The 17,947-nt window shown below is 49.2% G+C and overlaps 1 protein-coding gene across 7 annotated transcripts in view; it reads left to right on the top strand.

Annotated features, from left to right (window-relative positions):
• Positions 1-17,947, top strand: part of LOC139538912 (probable E3 ubiquitin-protein ligase HERC1) — a 111,297-nt gene that overhangs the window by 16,053 nt on the left and 77,297 nt on the right. For all 7 annotated transcript variants that reach the window (XM_071341517.1, XM_071341508.1, XM_071341499.1 and 4 more), the window contains exons 6-18: positions 220-375; positions 518-673; positions 3,267-3,363; positions 3,977-4,120; positions 5,756-5,883; positions 6,155-6,299; positions 6,864-7,035; positions 7,429-7,563; positions 13,377-13,542; positions 13,782-13,907; positions 14,614-14,847; positions 15,119-15,271; positions 15,624-15,756. In XM_071341517.1, the coding sequence (XP_071197618.1) occupies positions 220-375; positions 518-673; positions 3,267-3,363; positions 3,977-4,120; positions 5,756-5,883; positions 6,155-6,299; positions 6,864-7,035; positions 7,429-7,563; positions 13,377-13,542; positions 13,782-13,907; positions 14,614-14,847; positions 15,119-15,271; positions 15,624-15,756 (1,945 nt within the window). The remainder of the gene's footprint in view (positions 1-219; positions 376-517; positions 674-3,266; positions 3,364-3,976; positions 4,121-5,755; positions 5,884-6,154; positions 6,300-6,863; positions 7,036-7,428; positions 7,564-13,376; positions 13,543-13,781; positions 13,908-14,613; positions 14,848-15,118; positions 15,272-15,623; positions 15,757-17,947) is intronic.

Raw genomic sequence — 17,947 nt, 5'->3', positions numbered from 1 at the left:
GAGTTATAGTATACACTTACCCCAAAGCGTATATTAAAAACACAGCTTCATCTGTCTCCTTGATCAGCTCACGGAAACAGGACAATAAGTTGATTACTTGCAGCTAAATGCATTTGAATGAATCAGAAATACTGTCGTAAATGTCATGTCCAGTTTGAGATGATTAGTTCTGTTGAATGACATGTTTTCTCTTTCCACTTCCTCTTTCCTCCGTTCTAGATTGAAGCGGGACAGTACTGCACGTTCTCTGTGTCCGCGGACGGCTCAGTGAAGGCTTGTGGGAAGGGCAGCTATGGCCGGCTGGGTCTGGGGGACTCCAACAACCAGTCCATGCCCAAGAAGCTGGCCCTGGAGCCCCCGAGGAACATGTGTAAGGTAAAAGACTCACCATAACGTTGGCCCTGTGCAGTAGATCACCTGTTGGGTGTCGACGAACTCCGGAGATTCAACATGTAGAATAGTTGGTAAATGTACAGAAGCTGATTTGAACTGTTTGTCGTTCTGTTTTGTGCTTTAGGTTTCCTCGTCCAAGGGCTCTGATGGCCACACCCTGGCTGTCACAGGGGAGGGAGAGGTCTTCAGTTGGGGCGACGGAGACTATGGGAAGTTGGGACATGGAAACAGTGCCACTCAGAAATACCCCAAGATAATACAAGGACCTCTGCTGGGCAAAGTAAGCCTGCAATGGAGACTAACCCGTGCTCATTGTGTTTTAGGATGGATGTAGTTTCGTGGTACAAGACGTCACAATGTAGTCTCATGGTACAAGACGTCACAACGTAGTCTCGTGGTACAAGACGTCACAATGTAGTCTCATGGTACAAGACGTGACAACGTAGTCTCGCGGTACAAGACGTCACAATGTAGTCTCATGGTACAAGACGTGACAATGTAGTCTCGTGGTACAAGACGTCACAATGTAGTCTCCTGGTACAAGACGTCACAACGTAGTCTCGTGGTACAAGACGTCACAGCGTGGTCTCGCGGTACAAGACGTCACAGCGTAGTCTCGCGGTACAAGACGTCACAGCGTAGTCTCGCGGTACAAGACGTCACAGCGTAGTCTCGCGGTACAAGACGTCACAGCGTAGTCTCGCGGTACAAGACGTCACAGCGTAGTCTCGCTGTAGAAGACGTCACAGCGTAGTCTCGCTGTAGAAGACGTCACAGCGTAGTCTCGCTGTAGAAGACGTCACAGCGTAGTCTCGCTGTAGAAGACGTCACAGCGTAGTCTCGCGGTAGAAGACGTCACAGCGTAGTCTCGCGGTAGAAGACGTCACAGCGGGGTCTCGCGGTAGAAGACGTCACAGCGGGGTCTCGCTGTAGAAGACGTCACAGCGGGGTCTCGCGGTACAAGACGTCACAGCGTAGTCTCGTGGTACAAGACGTCACAGCGTAGTCTCGTGGTACAAGACGTCACAGCGTAGTCTCGTGGTACAAGACGTCACAGCGTAGTCTCGTGGTACAAGACGTCACAGCGTAGTCTCGTGGTACAAGACGTCACAACGTAGTCTCGTGGTACAAGACGTCACAACGTAGTCTCGTGGTACAAGACGTCACAGCGTAGTCTCGTGGTACAAGACGTCACAGCGTAGTCTCGTGGTACAAGACGTCACAGCGTAGTCTCGTGGTACAAGACGTCACAGCGTAGTCTCGTGGTACAAGACGTCACAGCGTAGTCTCGTGGTACAAGACGTCACAGCGTAGTCTCGTGGTACAAGACGTCACAGCGTAGTCTCGTGGTACAAGACGTCACAGCGTAGTCTCGTGGTACAAGACGTCACAGCGTAGTCTCGCGGTACAAGACGTCACAGCGTAGTCTCGCGGTACAAGACGTCACAGCGTAGTCTCGTGGTACAAGACGTCACAGCGTAGTCTCGTGGTACAAGACGTCACAGCGTAGTCTCGCGGTACCAGACGTCACAGCGTAGTCTCGCGGTACAAGACGTCACAGCGTAGTCTCGCGGTACAAGACGTCACAACGTAGTCTCGCGGTACAAGACGTCACAGCGTAGTCTCGCGGTACAAGACGTCACAGCGTAGTCTCGCGGTACAAGACGTCACAGCGTAGTCTCGCGGTACAAGACGTCACAGCGTAGTCTCGCGGTACAAGACGTCACAACGTAGTCTCGCGGTACAAGACGTCACAACGTAGTCTCGCGGTACAAGACGTCACAACGTAGTCTCGCGGTACAAGACGTCACAGCGTAGTCTCGCGGTACAAGACGTCACAGCGTAGTCTCGCGGTACAAGACGTCACAGCGTAGTCTCGCGGTACAAGACGTCACAACGTAGTCTCGCGGTACAAGACGTCACAGCGTGGTCTCGCGGTACAAGACGTCACAGCGTGGTCTCGAGGTACAAGACGTCACAGCGTGGTCTCGCGGTACAAGACGTCACAGCGTGGTCTCGCGGTACAAGACGTCACAGCGTGGTCTCGCGGTACAAGACGTCACAGCGTGGTCTCGCGGTACAAGACGTCACAGCGTGGTCTCGCGGTACAAGACGTCACAGCGTGGTCTCGCGGTACAAGACGTCACAGCGTGGTCTCGCGGTACAAGACGTCACAGCGTGGTCTCGCGGTACAAGACGTCACAGCGTGGTCTCGCGGTACAAGACGTCACAGCGTGGTCTCGCGGTACAAGACGTCACAGCGTGGTCTCGCGGTACAAGACGTCACAGCGTGGTCTCGCGGTACAAGACGTCACAGCGTGGTCTCGCGGTACAAGACGTCACAGCGTGGTCTCGCGGTACAAGACGTCACAGCGTGGTCTCGCGGTACAAGACGTCACAGCGTGGTCTCGCGGTACAAGACGTCACAGCGTGGTCTCGCGGTACAAGACGTCACAGCGTGGTCTCGCGGTACAAGACGTCACAGCGTGGTCTCGCGGTACAAGACGTCACAGCGTGGTCTCGCGGTACAAGACGTCACAGCGTGGTCTCGCGGTACAAGACGTCACAGCGTGGTCTCGCGGTACAAGACGTCACAGCGTGGTCTCGCGGTACAAGAGGTCACAACGTGGTCTCGCGGTACAAGACGTCACAGCGTGGTCTCGCGGTAGAAGACGTCACAGCGTAGTCTCGCGGTACAAGACGTCACAGCGTGGTCTCGCGGTAGAAGACGTCACAGCGTAGTTTCGTTTGAGAATCCGCTTGAATCAGTTCTGGAATCGAGGCTAGGATGAAAGCAGACATTTTTATTGAATACCCAAAAAGAAAACCACTGCCCACTGCCCATATGATTCGTCAATGTTTTCTACTTTCAGGTTGTGGTGTGTGTCTCTGCTGGCTACAGACATAGTGCTGCTGTAACCAACGATGGAGAGCTGTACACCTGGGGAGAAGGTGACTTCGGCAGACTGGGTAGAGTTCCTGTTCTTTTCATTTCAAACATTGTATGGAATTGGACACTGCAAGCCAATTCATATAACATCATCAGACAGAGCAACTTTCAGTGACTTCTAGATGTATTTGAAAACTGCTTTAGAAATTAAATGTATGATTATTATTATCAGACAAGTAAAAGTGATGATGGACGATGACGATCTTTCTCTCTGTCTCCAGGCCACAGTGACGGCCACAGTGACGGCCACAGTCATGACAATCTTTCTCTCTGTCTCCAGGCCACGGTGACGGCCACAGTCATGACGATCTTTCTCTCTGTCTCCAGGCCACGGTGACGGCCACAGTCATGATGATCTTTCTCTGTCTCTCCAGGCCACAGTGACTGTCACAGTCATGACAATCTTTCACTCTGTCTCCAGGCCACAGTGACGGCCACAGTGACGGCCACAGTCATGACGATCTTTCTCTCTGTCTCCAGGCCACAGTGACGGCCACAGTGACGGCCACAGTCATGACGATCTTTCTCTGTCTCTCCAGGCCACAGTGATGGCCACCTTCATGACAATCTTTCTCTCTGTCTCCAAGCCACAGTGACGGCCACAGTCATGACGATCTTTCTCTGTCTCTCCAGGCCACAGTGACAGCCATAGTCGTAACGTGCCTACGCTGGTGAAGGATATCAGTGGAGTGGGTCAGGCGGCCTGCGGTAGCTCTCACACCATGGCTGTGGCTCAGGACGGACGCATGGTGTGGTCTTTCGGAGGGGGAGATAACGGTATGATACATAGATGATAATGTCATTCTGAGTGGGAGATAACAGTATGACACAGAGATGATATCTTTTGGAGGGGGAGATAACAGTTTGATACAGAGATGATAATGTCCCGAGGGGGAGATAACAGTTTGATACAGAGATGATAATGTCCTGAGGGGGAGATAACGGTTTGATACAGAGATGATAATGGTTCTCTGAGGGGGAAATAACGGTTTGATACAGAGATGATAATGGTTCTCTGAGGGGGAGATAACGGTGTGATACAGAGGCGATAATGTCCTGAGGGGGAGATAGCGGTATGATACAGATATAATAATGGTTCTCTGAAGGGGAAATAACAGTTTGATACAGAGATGATAATGGTTCTCTTAGGGGAGATAACGGTTTGATTCAAATCCAATTTGATTAGTCACATGCACCGAATACAACAGGCGCAGACCTTATAGTGAAATGCTTACTTACGAGCCCCTAACCGACAGTGGAGTTTATAAAAATACGGATAAGAATAAGACATAAAAGTAACAACTAATTAAAGAGGATCAGTATAAAATAACAATATATACAGGGGGTTGCCGATACAGAGTCAATGTGCGGGGGCACCGGTTAGTTGAGGTAGTATATACATGTAGGTAGAGATAAAGTGACTATGCATAGAGTCTCATGGCTTGGGGGTAGAAGCTGTTTAGAAGCCTCTTGGACCTAGACAGGGCCTTCCTCTGACACCTCCTGGTATAGAGGTCCTGGATGGCGGTAAGCTTGGCCCCAGTGATGTACTGGGCCGTTCGCACTACCCTCTGTAGTGCCTTGCGGTCGGAGGCCGAGCAGTTGCCATACCAGCCAGTGATGCAACCAGTCAGGATGCTCTCAATGGTGCAGCTGTAGAACCTTTTGAGGATCTGAGGACCCATGCCAAATATTTTCTGTCTCCTGAGGGGGAATAGGTTTTGTCGTGCCCGCTTCACGACTGTCTTGGTGTGCTTAGACCATGTTAGTTTGTTGGTGATGTGGACACCAAGGAACTTGAAGCTCTCAACCTGCTCCACTACAGCCCCGTCAATGAGAATGGGGACGTGCTCGGTCCTCTTTTTCCTGTAGTCCACAATCATCTCCTTTATCTTGATCACGTTGAGGGAGAGGTTGTTGTCCTTACACCCCACGGCCAGGTCTGTGAACTCCTCCCTATAGGCTGCCTCGTTGTTGTCGGTGATCAGGCCTACCACTGCTGTGTCATCGGCAAACTTAATGATGGTGTTGGAGTTGAACCTGGCCGTGCAGTCATGAGTGAACAAGGAGTACAGGATGAGGATCAGCGTAGTGGGTGTGTTACCTACCCTTACCACCTGGGGGCGGCCCGTCAGTAAGTCAGAGACGATAATGTCCTTCGGGGGAGGAGATAAACGGTTGAGAAAGACATTAACGGAACACATTATTAAAATACTCCTATCATGCCTTCTCCCTTCCTCCATTTCACACCGTCTGTTTTACAGTAGCTATGGTCATGGTTAGTCTGGGCGCCAGTCTGGAATTGTCGTGCCAAACAACAATGGCAACGGAGTTGGCAAATAGCACAAACTGATCTGGGACCAGGCTACCTCGTTGTTCAGGGTGACTGATTTTGCTGTATTTGTGTGGCAGGTAAACTGGGTCACGGGGACACAAACCGTGTGTACCGGCCCAAGGTGATCGAAGCACTGCATGGGTTCATCATCAGGAAGGTGTGTGCTGGGAGCCAGTCATCTCTGGCTCTGACCTCTGCTGGACAGGTATGGTACTGCTCAATCAACTCCCCTAGTTCATGTTTTAACTGCTCATCCTGCTACAGTATGTCAGCTTTAAACCAGCTAAATAAACACTGTGTTAGGTAAAATATGAACATACATTTGACATGAACACATTCTGTCTTATTTTCTCATGCAAAATTACAGCTAGGCCTCATAGTCATTTTGTCTACTGTTCCTGAACCCTGATCTCATTGTTCCCTCTCAGTCATTTTGTCTACTGTTCCTGAACCCTGATCTCATTGTTCCCTCTCAGGTATTTGCGTGGGGCTGTGGTTCATGTTTGGGCTGCGGCTCCTCTGAAACCACGTTTCTGAGACCCAGGTTCATCGAAGAGCTCAGTGTGACCAAGATTATTGATATTTCCTGTGGGGACAGCCACTGTCTGGCTCTGTCTCATGGTGAGAGACTAACAGATGGTCATGTTTGTAAAAATTCTTCATGGGGTCTACAATGAAACCGTTCACTGACACCACTAAATCAGGTTCAGATTTAGCCTACCATCCATCCTTCTCGTCATACGGATCCTGTAAATACAGACTATAACACATTATAAACTTTATTATTAACTGGATGGTTCGAGCCCTGAATGCTGATTAGCTGACAGCTGTGGTATATCAGACCGTATACCACGGGTATGACAAATTACGTTGGTAACCAGTTTTTAATAGCAATAAGGCACCTCTGGGTTTGTGGTACATGGCCAATATACCACGGCTAATGGCTGTATCCAGGCACTCCGCGTTGCGTCGTGCTTAAGAACAGCCCTTAGCCGTGGTATATTGACTATATACCGCACCCCCTCGTGCCTTATTGCTTAATTATAACACATTGTAAAGCTTCCTAACATAAAGTGTTTAGCAAAACGCATTACTTTTTCGGCTACTTGTATTAACATAAACTTGACTTGAAGACATTGAAAAATTGGACACATGCATATTCTTCTATTCCCTTCCTCCTGTCAGAAAATGAGGTGTACGCTTGGGGGAACAATGCCATGGGGCAGTGTGGCCAGGGGCACACCTCCACACCCGTCACCAAGCCGAAGAAAGTGATTGGTCTAGAAGGAGTGTCAATCCAGCAGATCACCGCTGGCACTTCCCACAGCCTGGCCTGGACCGCTGTCCCCACTGACAGGTATGGAGGAGGACCTCAGGGTCTTGTTCATTTGGAAAACAACCATTTATTGGACAAGTTTAAATGTTTCAACGGGTTTTTTCTTCCAGTGGTGCCCCCTGAACACTACCCAGAAAGGGTAACCGTTTGAATTGCAAACAGTCAAGCTATAGCTATATGTATTCAAAGCCACATCTATCCTTGTTTGATGGATGAAAAATAAACAAAAAAGAGATTTTCCGTCTGGCAGCTATTTGTCCTCTTGTCTCTGTGTTTTTCTGATCTCATCTTGCAGCTCGGGCATTGCATTATTCATTGATGTGTTTATAAAATGAGTTATTCCTGGACAGGCAGGTTGCTTGTTTCATTATTTATTTCCTTATTTAATTTTTTATTTTCTCCTGGGCTGGACAGGCAGTTGGTGGCATGGCATAGACCGTTCTGTGTGGACCTGGAGGAGAGCACTTTTACCTACCTACGCAGTTTCCTGGAGAGATACTGTGACGGGATAGGAGGAGAAATGCCCCCTGCCCCCTTCCCCTCCAAGAGGTAAAACAACATGCCCCCTTCCCCTCCAAGGGATAAAACAATATGCCCCCTACACTCATCCCCTCCAAGAGGTAAAACAACATGCCCCCTGCACTCATCCCCTCCAAGAGGTAAAACAACATGCCCCCTACACTCATCCCCTCCAAGAGGTAAAACAACATGCCCCCTACACTCATCCCCTCCAAGAGGTAAAACAACATGCCCCCTACACTCATCCCCTCCAAGAGGTAAAACAACATGCGCACTTCCCCTCCAAGAGGTAAAACAACATGCCCCCTTCCCCTTCAAGATGTAAAACAACATGCCCCCTTCACTCATCCCCTCCAAGAGGTAAAACAACATGCCCCCTTCCCCTCCAAGAGGTAAAACAACATGCCCCCTACACTTCCCCTCCAAGAGGTGAAACAACATGCCCCCTTCCCCTCCAAGAGGTAAAACAACATGCCCCCTACACTCATCCCCTCCAAGAGGTAAAACAACATGCCCCCTTCCTCTCCAAGAGGTAAAACAACATGCCCCCTCACACTGGCACTCCCCTCCAAGAGGTAAAACAACATGCCCCCTTCCCCCTCCAAGAGGTAAAACAACATGCCCCCTTCCTCTCCAAGAGGTAAAACAACATGCCCCCTTCCTCTCCAAGAGGTAAAACAACATGCCCCCTTCCTCTCCAAGAGGTAAAACAACATGCCCCCTTCCTCTCCAAGAGGTAAAACAACATGCCACCTTCCTCTCCAAGAGGTAAAACAACATGCCCCCTTCCTCTCCAAGAGGTAAAACAACATGCTCCCTTCACTCATCCCCTCCAAGAGGTTAAACAACATGCCCCCTTCCCCTCCAAGAGGTAAAACAACATGCCCCCTTCCCCTCCAAGAGGTAAAACAACATGCCCCATTCCCCTCCAAGAGGTAAAACAACATGCCCCCTTCCTCTCCAAGAGGTAAAACAACATGCCCCCTTCCCTTCCAAGAGGTAAAACAACATGCCCCCTTCCCCCCCAAGAGGTAAAACAACATGCCCCCTTCCCCCCCAAGAGGTAAAACAACATGCCCCCTTCCCCCCCAAGAGGTAAAACAACATGCCCCCTTCCCCCCCAAGAGGTAAAACAACATGCCCCCTTCCCCTCCAAGAGATAACACAACATGCCCCCTTCCCCTCCAAGAGGTAAAACAACATGCCCCCTTCCTCTCCAAGAGGTAAAACAACATGCCCCCTTCCTCTCCAAGAGGTAAAACAACATGCCCCCTTCCTCTCCAAGAGGTAAAACAACATGCCCCCTTCCTCTCCAAGAGGTAAAACAACATGCCCCCTTCCTCTCCAAGAGGTAAAACCACATGCGCCCTTCCTCTCCAAGAGGTAAAACAACGTGTCCCCTTCCCCTTCAAGATGTAAAACAACATGCCCCCTTCACTCATCCCCTCCAAGAGGTAAAACAACATGCACCCTACACTCATCCCCTCCAAGAGGTAAAACAACATGCCCCCTTCCCCTCCAAGAGGTAAAACAACATGCCCCCTACACTCATCCCCTCCAAGAGGTAAAACAACATGCTCCCTTCCCCTCCAAGAGGTAAAACAACATGCCCCCTTCCCCTCCAAGAGGTAAAACAACATGCCCTCTACACTCATCCCTTCCAAGAGGTAAAACAACATGCCCCCTACACTCATCCCCTCCAAGAGGTAAAACAACATGCCCCCTTCCCCTCCAAGAGGTAAAACAACATGCCCCCTGCACTCATCCCGTCCAAGAGGTAAAACAACATGCCCCCTTCCCCTCCAAGAGGTAAAACAACATGCCCCCTGCACTCATCCCTTCCAAGAGGTAAACCAGCATGCCCTCTACACTCATCCCTTCCAAGAGGTAAAACAACATGCCCCCTACACTCATCCCCTCCAAGAGGTAAAACAACATGCCCCCTACACTTATCCCCTCCAAGAGGTAAAACAACATGCTCCCTTCACTCATCCCCTCCAAGAGGTAAAACAACATGCGCCTTTCCTCTCCCAGAGGTAAAACAACATGCCCCCTACACTCATCCCCTCCAAGAGGTAAAACAACATGCGCCTTTCCTCTCCCAGAGGTAAAACAACATGCCCCTTTCCTCTCCAAGAGGAAAAACAACATGCCCCCTTCCCCTCCAAGAGGTAAAACAACATGCCCTCTACACTCATCCCCTCCAAGAGGTAAAACAACATGCCCCCTACGCTCATCCCCTCCAAGAGGTAAAACAACATGCCCCCTACACTCATCCCCTCCAAGAGGTCGCTCTGGATAAGAGCGTCTGCTAAATGACTTAAATGTAAATGTAAGAGGTAAAACAACATGCCCCCTTCCCCTCCAAGAGGTAAAACAACATGCCCCCTACACTCATCCCCTCCAAGAGGTAAAACAACATGCCCCCTTCCCCTCCAAGAGGTAAAACAACATGCCCCCTTCCCTTCCAAGAGGTAAAACAACATGCCCCCTTCCCCCCCAAGAGGTAAAACAACATGCCCCCTTCCCCCCCAAGAGGTAAAACAACATGCCCCCTTCCCCCCCAAGAGGTAAAACAACATGCCCCCTTCCCCCCCAAGAGGTAAAACAACATGCCCCCTTCCCCTCCAAGAGATAACACAACATGCCCCCTTCCCCTCCAAGAGGTAAAACAACATGCCCCCTACACTCATCCCCTCCAAGAGGTAAAACAACATGCGCCTTTCCTCTCCCAGAGGTAAAACAACATGCCCCTTTCCTCTCCAAGAGGAAAAACAACATGCCCCCTTCCCCTCCAAGAGGTAAAACAACATGCCCTCTACACTCATCCCCTCCAAGAGGTAAAACAACATGCCCCCTACACTCATCCCCTCCAAGAGGTAAAACAACATGCCCCCTTCCCCTCCAAGAGGTAAAACAACATGCCCCCTACACTCATCCCCTCCAAGAGGTAAAACAACATGCCCCCTTCCCCTCCAAGAGGTAAAACAACATGCCCCTTTCCTCTCCAAGAGGAAAAACAACATGCCCCCTTCCCCTCCAAGAGGTAAAACAACATGCCCCCTATGCTCATCCCCTCCAAGAGGTAAAACAACATGCCCCCTACACTCATCCCCTCCAAGAGGTAAAACAACATGCCCCCTTCCCCTCCAAGAGGTAAAACAACATGCCCCCTACACTCATCCCCTCCAAGAGGTAAAACAACATGCCCCCTTCCCCTCCAAGAGGTAAAACAACATGCCCCCTTCCCCTCCAAGAGGTAAAACAACATGCCCCCTTCCCCTCCAAGAGGTAAAACAACATGCCCCCTTCCCCTCCAAGAGGTAAAACAACATGCCACCTACACTCATCCCCTCCAAGAGGTAAAACAACATGCCCCCTTCCCCTTCAAGAGGTAAAACAACATGCCCCCTACACTTATCCCCTCCAAGAGGTAAAACAACATGCCCCCTTCCCCTCCAAGAGGTAAAACAACATGCCCCCTTCCCCTCCAAGAGGTAAAACAACATGCCCCCTACACTCATCCCCTCCAAGAGGTAAAACAACATGCCCCTTTCCTCTCCAAGAGGTAAAACAACATGCCCCTTTCCTCTCCAAGAGGTAAAACAACATGCCCCCTTCCTCTCCAAGAGGTAAAACAACATGCGCCCTTCCTCTCCAAGAGGTAAAACAACATGCCCCCTTCCCCTCCAAGAGGTAAAACAACATGCCCTCTACACACATCCCCTCCAAGAGGTAAAACAACATGCCCCCTACACTCATCCCCTCCAAGAGGTAAAACAACATGCCCCCTTCCCCTCCAAGAGGTAAAACAACATGCCCCCTACACTCATCCCCTCCAAGAGGTAAAACAACATGCCCCCTTCCCCTCCAAGAGGTAAAACAACATGCCCCCTTCCCCTCCAAGAGGTAAAACAACATGCCCCCTTCCCCTCCAAGAGGTAAAACAACATGCCCCCTACACTCATCCCCTCCAAGAGGTAAAACAACATGCCCCCTTCCCCTTCAAGAGGTAAAACAACATGCCCCCTACACTTATCCCCTCCAAGAAGTAAAACAACATGCCCCCTTCCCCTCCAAGAGGTAAAACAACATGCCCCCTACACTCATCCCCTCCAAGAGGTAAAACAACATGCGCCTTTCCTCTCCCAGAGGTAAAACAACATGCCCCTTTCCTCTCCAAGAGGAAAAAAAACATGCCCCCTTCCCCTCCAAGAGGTAAAACAACATGCCCCCTTCCCCTCCAAGAGGTAAAACAACATGCCCCTTTCCTCTCCAAGAGGTAAAACAACATGCGCCCTTCCTCTCCAAGAGGTAAAACAACATGCCCCCTTCCCCTCCAAGAGGTAAAACAACATGCCCCCTTCCCCTCCAAGAGGTAAAACAACATGCCCTCTACACACATCCCCTCCAAGAGGTAAAACAACATGCCCTCTACACACATCCCCTCCAAGAGGTAAAACAACATGCCCCCTACACTCATCCCCTCCAAGAGGTAAAACAACATGCACCCTTCCCCTCCAAGAGGTAAAACAACATGCCCCCTTCCCCTCCAAGAGGTAAAACAACATGCCCCCTTCCCCTCCAAGAGGTAAAACAACATGCCCCCTTCCCCTCCAAGAGGTAAAACAACATATCCCCTTCCCCTCCAAGAGGTAAAACAACATGCCCTCTACACACATCCCCTCCAAGAGGTAAAACAACATGCTCCTTTCCTCTCCAAGAGGTTAAACAACATGCCCCCTTCCCCTCCAAGAGGTAAAACAACATGCCCCCTTCCCCTCCAAGAGGTAAAACAGCATGCCCCCTTCCCCTCCAAGAGGTAAAACAACATATCCCCTTCCCCTCCAAGAGGTAAAACAGCATGCCCCCTTCCCCTCCAAGAGGTTAAACAACATGCCCCCTTCCCCTCCAAGAGGTAAAACAACATGCCCCCTTCCCCTCCAAGAGGTAAAACAGCATGCCCCCTTCCCCTCCAAGAGGTAAAACAACATATCCCCTTCCCCTCCAAGAGGTAAAACAACATGCCCCCTTCCCCTCCAAGAGGTAAAACAACATGCCCCCTTCCCCTCCAAGAGGTAAAACAGCATGCCCCCTTCCCCTCCAAGAGGTAAAACAACATGCCCCTTTCCTCTCCAAGAGGAAAAACAACATGCCCCCTTCCCCTCCAAGAGGTAAAACAGCATGCCCCCTTCCCCTCCAAGAGGTAAAACAACATATCCCCTTCCCCTCCAAGAGGTAAAACAACATATCCCCTTCCCCTCCAAGAGGTAAAACATGCCCCCTGTTGGTAAGAGCGTGACTCTAGTAAGACCAAGGTCATGGGTTCAATTCCTGCAGTGGTCAACAAACCTATTTGTGTATGTCAAAACAGAATAAGCATTTACACCTTGTTGTACTGTAATCACTTTAGAGATAACAGGGCCAATGATCTTATCAACACAACATTAGCACAAATGCCTCTCTTGAGAAGAGTGATCATTTGATATGGTTATGAACGCTCCCTCTGTCTCTTCCTCGCTCCCTCCCTCTATTCAAGGGAAAACTTGGCACAAGTCTAGAGGCATGTAGTGAAGCTGGAGGACATATGGCCTCATCTGAAGGACAGACTCTCACTATCCCTTTCTCTCGCTCTCTCTCCCCCTCCCTCTGCCTCTCTCTCCTCTCTCTGTCCCCCTCCCTCTGCCTCTCTCTCTCCCTCTGCCTCTCTCTCCCCCCCTCCCTCTGCCTCTCTCTCCTCTCTCTGTCCCCCTCCCTCTGCCTTTCTCTCTCCCTCTCTCTCTCCCCCTCCCTCTGCCTCTCTCTTCTCTTTCTATCTTTCTCTCTCTCTGTCTATCTCTCAGGGAGCACCACCAGTTTGTCTTGCTATGTATGAAGCTGCTGTCCATCCACCTCTCTCTAGCCCATGCTGGGGGCACAGGGGCCACAGTACTAGGGGCCCAAGGGAGGCCCCTCCGAAACCTGCTCTTCAGGCTCATAGACTCCAGTGTACCTGAATCCATACAACAGGTACACCAGACACGATCAATGTCACCATATCAAGCATATCTTAATAAAGACACCTTAGCTAGATTTGTGAAAGAAGTAACTAAAATGGTGGTAATTATTCTAAGCTTTTCAATAGACTCATTAGAACTACTAATGCAATTGTTTGCAGGCATTCAGGGTCTACTATTTTCTGTTGTATATATGAGGTCCCCAGCCAGTGCTGAACTATCACTAAGGTGTGTGTTGTGTGTGTTCCCCAGGCGGTGATGAATACTCTGTCCATCGGAGCATCTCTGCTGTTGCCCCCCCTCAGGGAGAGAACTGAACTGCTCCACTCACTGCTACCTCAGGGCCCAGAGAGCTGGGAGAGCCTCTCTAAAGGACAGGTAACTAAATACACCTAGCCTAGCCTGCTGCTACCTCAGGGCCCAGAGAGCCTCTCTAAAGGACAGGTAACTAAACACACCTAGCCTACTGCTACCTCAGGGCCCAGAGAGCCTCTCTAAAGGACAGGTAACTAAACACACCTAGCCTACTGCTACCTCAGGGCCCAGAGAGCCTTTCTAAAGGACAGGTAACTAAACACACCTAGCCTACTGCTACCTCAGGGCCCAGAGAGCCTTTCTAAAGGACAGGTAACTCAACACACCTAGCCTACTGCTACCTCAGGGCCCAGAGAGCCTTTCTAAAGGACAAGGAGCTAAACACACCTAGCCTATCCTACTGCTACCTCAGGGCCCAGAGAGCCTCTCTAAAGGACAAGGAGCTAAACACACCTAGCCTATCCTACTGCTACCTCAGGGCCCAGAGAGCCTCTCTAAAGGACAAGGAGCTAAACACACCTAGCCTAGCCTGCTGCTACCTCAGGGCCCAGAAAGCCTCTCTAAAGGACAGGGAGCTAAAAACACCTAGCCTAGCCTGCTGCTACCTCAGGGCCCAGAGAGCTGGGAGAGCCTCTCTAAAGAACAGGTAACTAAACACACCTAGCCTAGCCTACTGCTACCTCAGGGCCCAGAGAGCCTCTCTAAAGGACAGGTAACTAAACACACCTAGCCTAACCCTTCATGTCCTATATCTCCCTCTCCCCCCTAGCGTTTGCAGTTGGACATGGTTCTGAACAGCCTCCAGGAGCAGTCCCATGTGGCCTCTCTGCTGGGATACTCCTCTCCTGGGGAGCTGACTGCTGGGGCTGGCCCCCTGGGGCCACCCCTGGCCCTGACCTCCAGCCCAGACCGGCCCATCCCCAGCCCAGAGGCCCTCCACGACCATCTCCACCTGGCTGAGATGCTGCTCAAGACCCTGTTGCTCAGCATCGGATTCTACACGGTACGACTGGCAGTGGGGGGGATGTGTACTGCATTAACACATGTATTTGTGTGGAATAGATTAGAAACGTTGGTTGTGACATCTATTCAATTGTTTGTGGACCATCACAAGTATGCTGTAGTTTTTCCCTTTTGTATGAATGTTTATTTTCTCCATACACCTAGAAACATGATATGTGTTCATTAAAAACATCATGTCTCCAGCTTCTCATCGTTACATGTGTCAGCAAAAGTCTATTTGGGGGTTGTAACTGGAGCTGGGTGCCCTGCAGGAGCGGGCGTTTGGTGAGCTGGAGAAGAACAGTGACAAGCAGCAGTCCAGCCGGTCCCAGAGACAGACGGACCCTCCCTCTCACTTCCACCACCTCCTGTCAGCCCTGCACAAACACCTGCTGGCCCATTGTTACAGCCATTCCAGCACAGAGGTACTGGTCCATTGTTACAGCCAGACCAACACAGAGGTACTGGTCCATTGTTACAGCCAGCCCAACACAGAGGTACTGGTCCATTGTTACAGCCAGACCAACACAGAGGTACTGGTCCATTGTTACAGCCAGTCCATCACAGAGGTACTGGTCCATTGTTGGTACTGGTCGATTTTTACCTACATGGTTAGATTTTCTTTAGTGTGACATTCTACAGATTTAGCGTGAGATAGGTTTCTGGAGCCATCTTGGAAAAGTGGCATAATTATGTAATGTATTATTGAATTATAAAAGAGTATGTGAGGTGCTGTGAGGCGCTCCATTCCTTATTTCCGCCTGTCTACCCCTTCAGGATGACAGCAGTGTGACGTTGCTCCACAAACACCTATGTCTGCTGTTACCCTACACTGCCGAGACCTTCAGGAGGTCCACCATCTTACTGGAGGAGAGCTCCCTGGACAAGCACGTCATCCACAAGCTACACAGTAAGATAACCATGCTTTATCCTGCAATGTCTTATGCACAAATCGTCACCGATATAGCCTACATAACACTGTATAGATCTGCACAGAAGCTACACAGTAAGAGATCGATGCCTTATACCCCGCGTTTTACACATTAATCACAGATCAATCACCATTATGCTATGTTGTGTACCAGAAAATGCTGGAAGAAGATTCCGGAACGCCAACGAATTGCCTTCCATAATGTTTCATGCTGACACTTTTCAGAGCAAGTTCCTTAATCAGAGCACTAGCGCCAACAGTTTGAGAATATTATACACATCCACATAACACTCTTTCCTTCGTTTGGATAAATCGACACCGTGCGGGTGTCCGGGGTCACTCAGTCAGAGCACTGTAACTCCTCCAGTGAGGAAGACTCAGGACTGACTGACTCAGTGTGGTTTAATGATGTTGCTGTGAACAGCCAGATGTTACTGTAGTGCTCTGCTCCACTCATTACCAAATCACATTTTATTGGTCACATACACATGATTAGCAGATGGTGTTGCGAGTGTAGTGAAATGCTTGTACGTGCAGCTTTTAAGGATTTACCCGACACTAGGCAGCTATTGTACATGGGTAGGGCTATTGCGGTTACCGTATTACCGCTACACCGGCAGTCATGAGTAATGAGCGCAATTTTAAAGATGGAAGTTCAACAGTAGGTTGGAATTGAGTGTAAAACATGGTCATTGTGGATGTTGTTTCAAAGTTTAACATAATGAAATGGACAGCGCTTTCTAAGGGGGTGATTAATTCAAAACACCCATATGAATATAAAAGTTTATCCATATGCATAGGCCTATATATGAGCCCAAGCCTGAAAAAAACAAAACTGAATTAAAATAATGATTTTGCCATTATACAATACATAGCTCACCGAATATTACACATGGCAGAAAAACATTTAAAAAAAGACTGATTGAAGATATCTTTGGTACATAAATGGTCTAGCCTAAATTAAATTCAGAGTTCGCCTACAAAGCTGCACAGCGGAGATTAGAGTATCTGTCCATAGGACCACTTTAAGCTGTACGCTCCACAGAGCTGGGCTTTACTGAAGAGTGTCCAGAAAAAGCAATTTCTTAAAGAAAAAAATAAACTAACACGTTTGGTGTTCACCAAAAGGCATGTGGGAGACTCCCCAAACATATGGAACAAGGTACTCTGGTCAAATGTAGCTTTTTGGCCATCAAGGAGAACACTATGTCTGGCGCATACCCAACACCTCGCATCACCCCGAGAACACCATCCCCACAGTGAAGCATGGTGGTGGCAGCATCATGCTGTGGGGATGTTTTTCATTGGCAGGGACCGGGAAACTGGTCAGAATTGAAGGAATGATGGATGGCGCTAAATACAGGGAAATTCTTGAGGGAAACCTGTTTCAGTCTTCCAGAGATTTGAGACTGGGACGGAGGTTCACCTTCCAGCAGGACAATGACCCTAAGCATACTGCTAAAGCAACACTCGAGTGGTTTAAGGGGAAACATTTAAATGTCTTGGAATGGCCTAGTTAAAGCCCAGACCTCACTCCAATTGAGAATCTGTGGTATGACTTGCTGTACACCAGCGGAACCCATCCAACTTGAAATGTCTGGAGCAGTTTTGCCTTGAAGAATGGGGAAAAATCCCAGTGGCTAGATGTGCCAAGCTTATAGAGACATACCCCAAGAGACTTGCAGCTGTAATTGCTGCAAAAGGTGGCTCTACAAAGTATTGACTTTTGGGGGGTGAATAGTTAGCTCAACTTTTCAGTTTTTTTTGTCTGATTTCTTTTGTTTCACAAGAAAAAATATTTTGCATCTTCAAAGTGGTAGGCATGTTGTGTAAATCAGATACAAACCCCTCAAAGCCCTATTTTAGTTCCAGGTTGTAAGGCAACAAAATAGGACAAATGCCAAGGGGGAGTGAATACTTTTGCAAGCCACTGTATATGTTTTGATTTCTAAGACATTCTAAGGTTTGTATCATTCACAACTAAAGTTGCCAAATAACTCTAAATCTAGCAAATAGGACCAGTTTCAAATGCTACATTTTTTTGCTCAACATAGCAACTTCATTTGCGGATTCTCGCTCAGGAATGGGGGAAAATATCCTTTCATTTCATTCTTCTTACTATAAAATAATTTTATATAAAATAATGGCACAGGACTTATAAGCGTATCTC

Source organism: Salvelinus alpinus, chromosome 1 (assembly GCF_045679555.1).
Source record: "Salvelinus alpinus chromosome 1, SLU_Salpinus.1, whole genome shotgun sequence".
In the NCBI taxonomy this organism is placed as follows: domain Eukaryota; kingdom Metazoa; phylum Chordata; class Actinopteri; order Salmoniformes; family Salmonidae; genus Salvelinus; species Salvelinus alpinus.
Note: the sequence above shows the minus strand (reverse complement) of the source record. Positions and strands in the feature narration are given on the sequence as shown.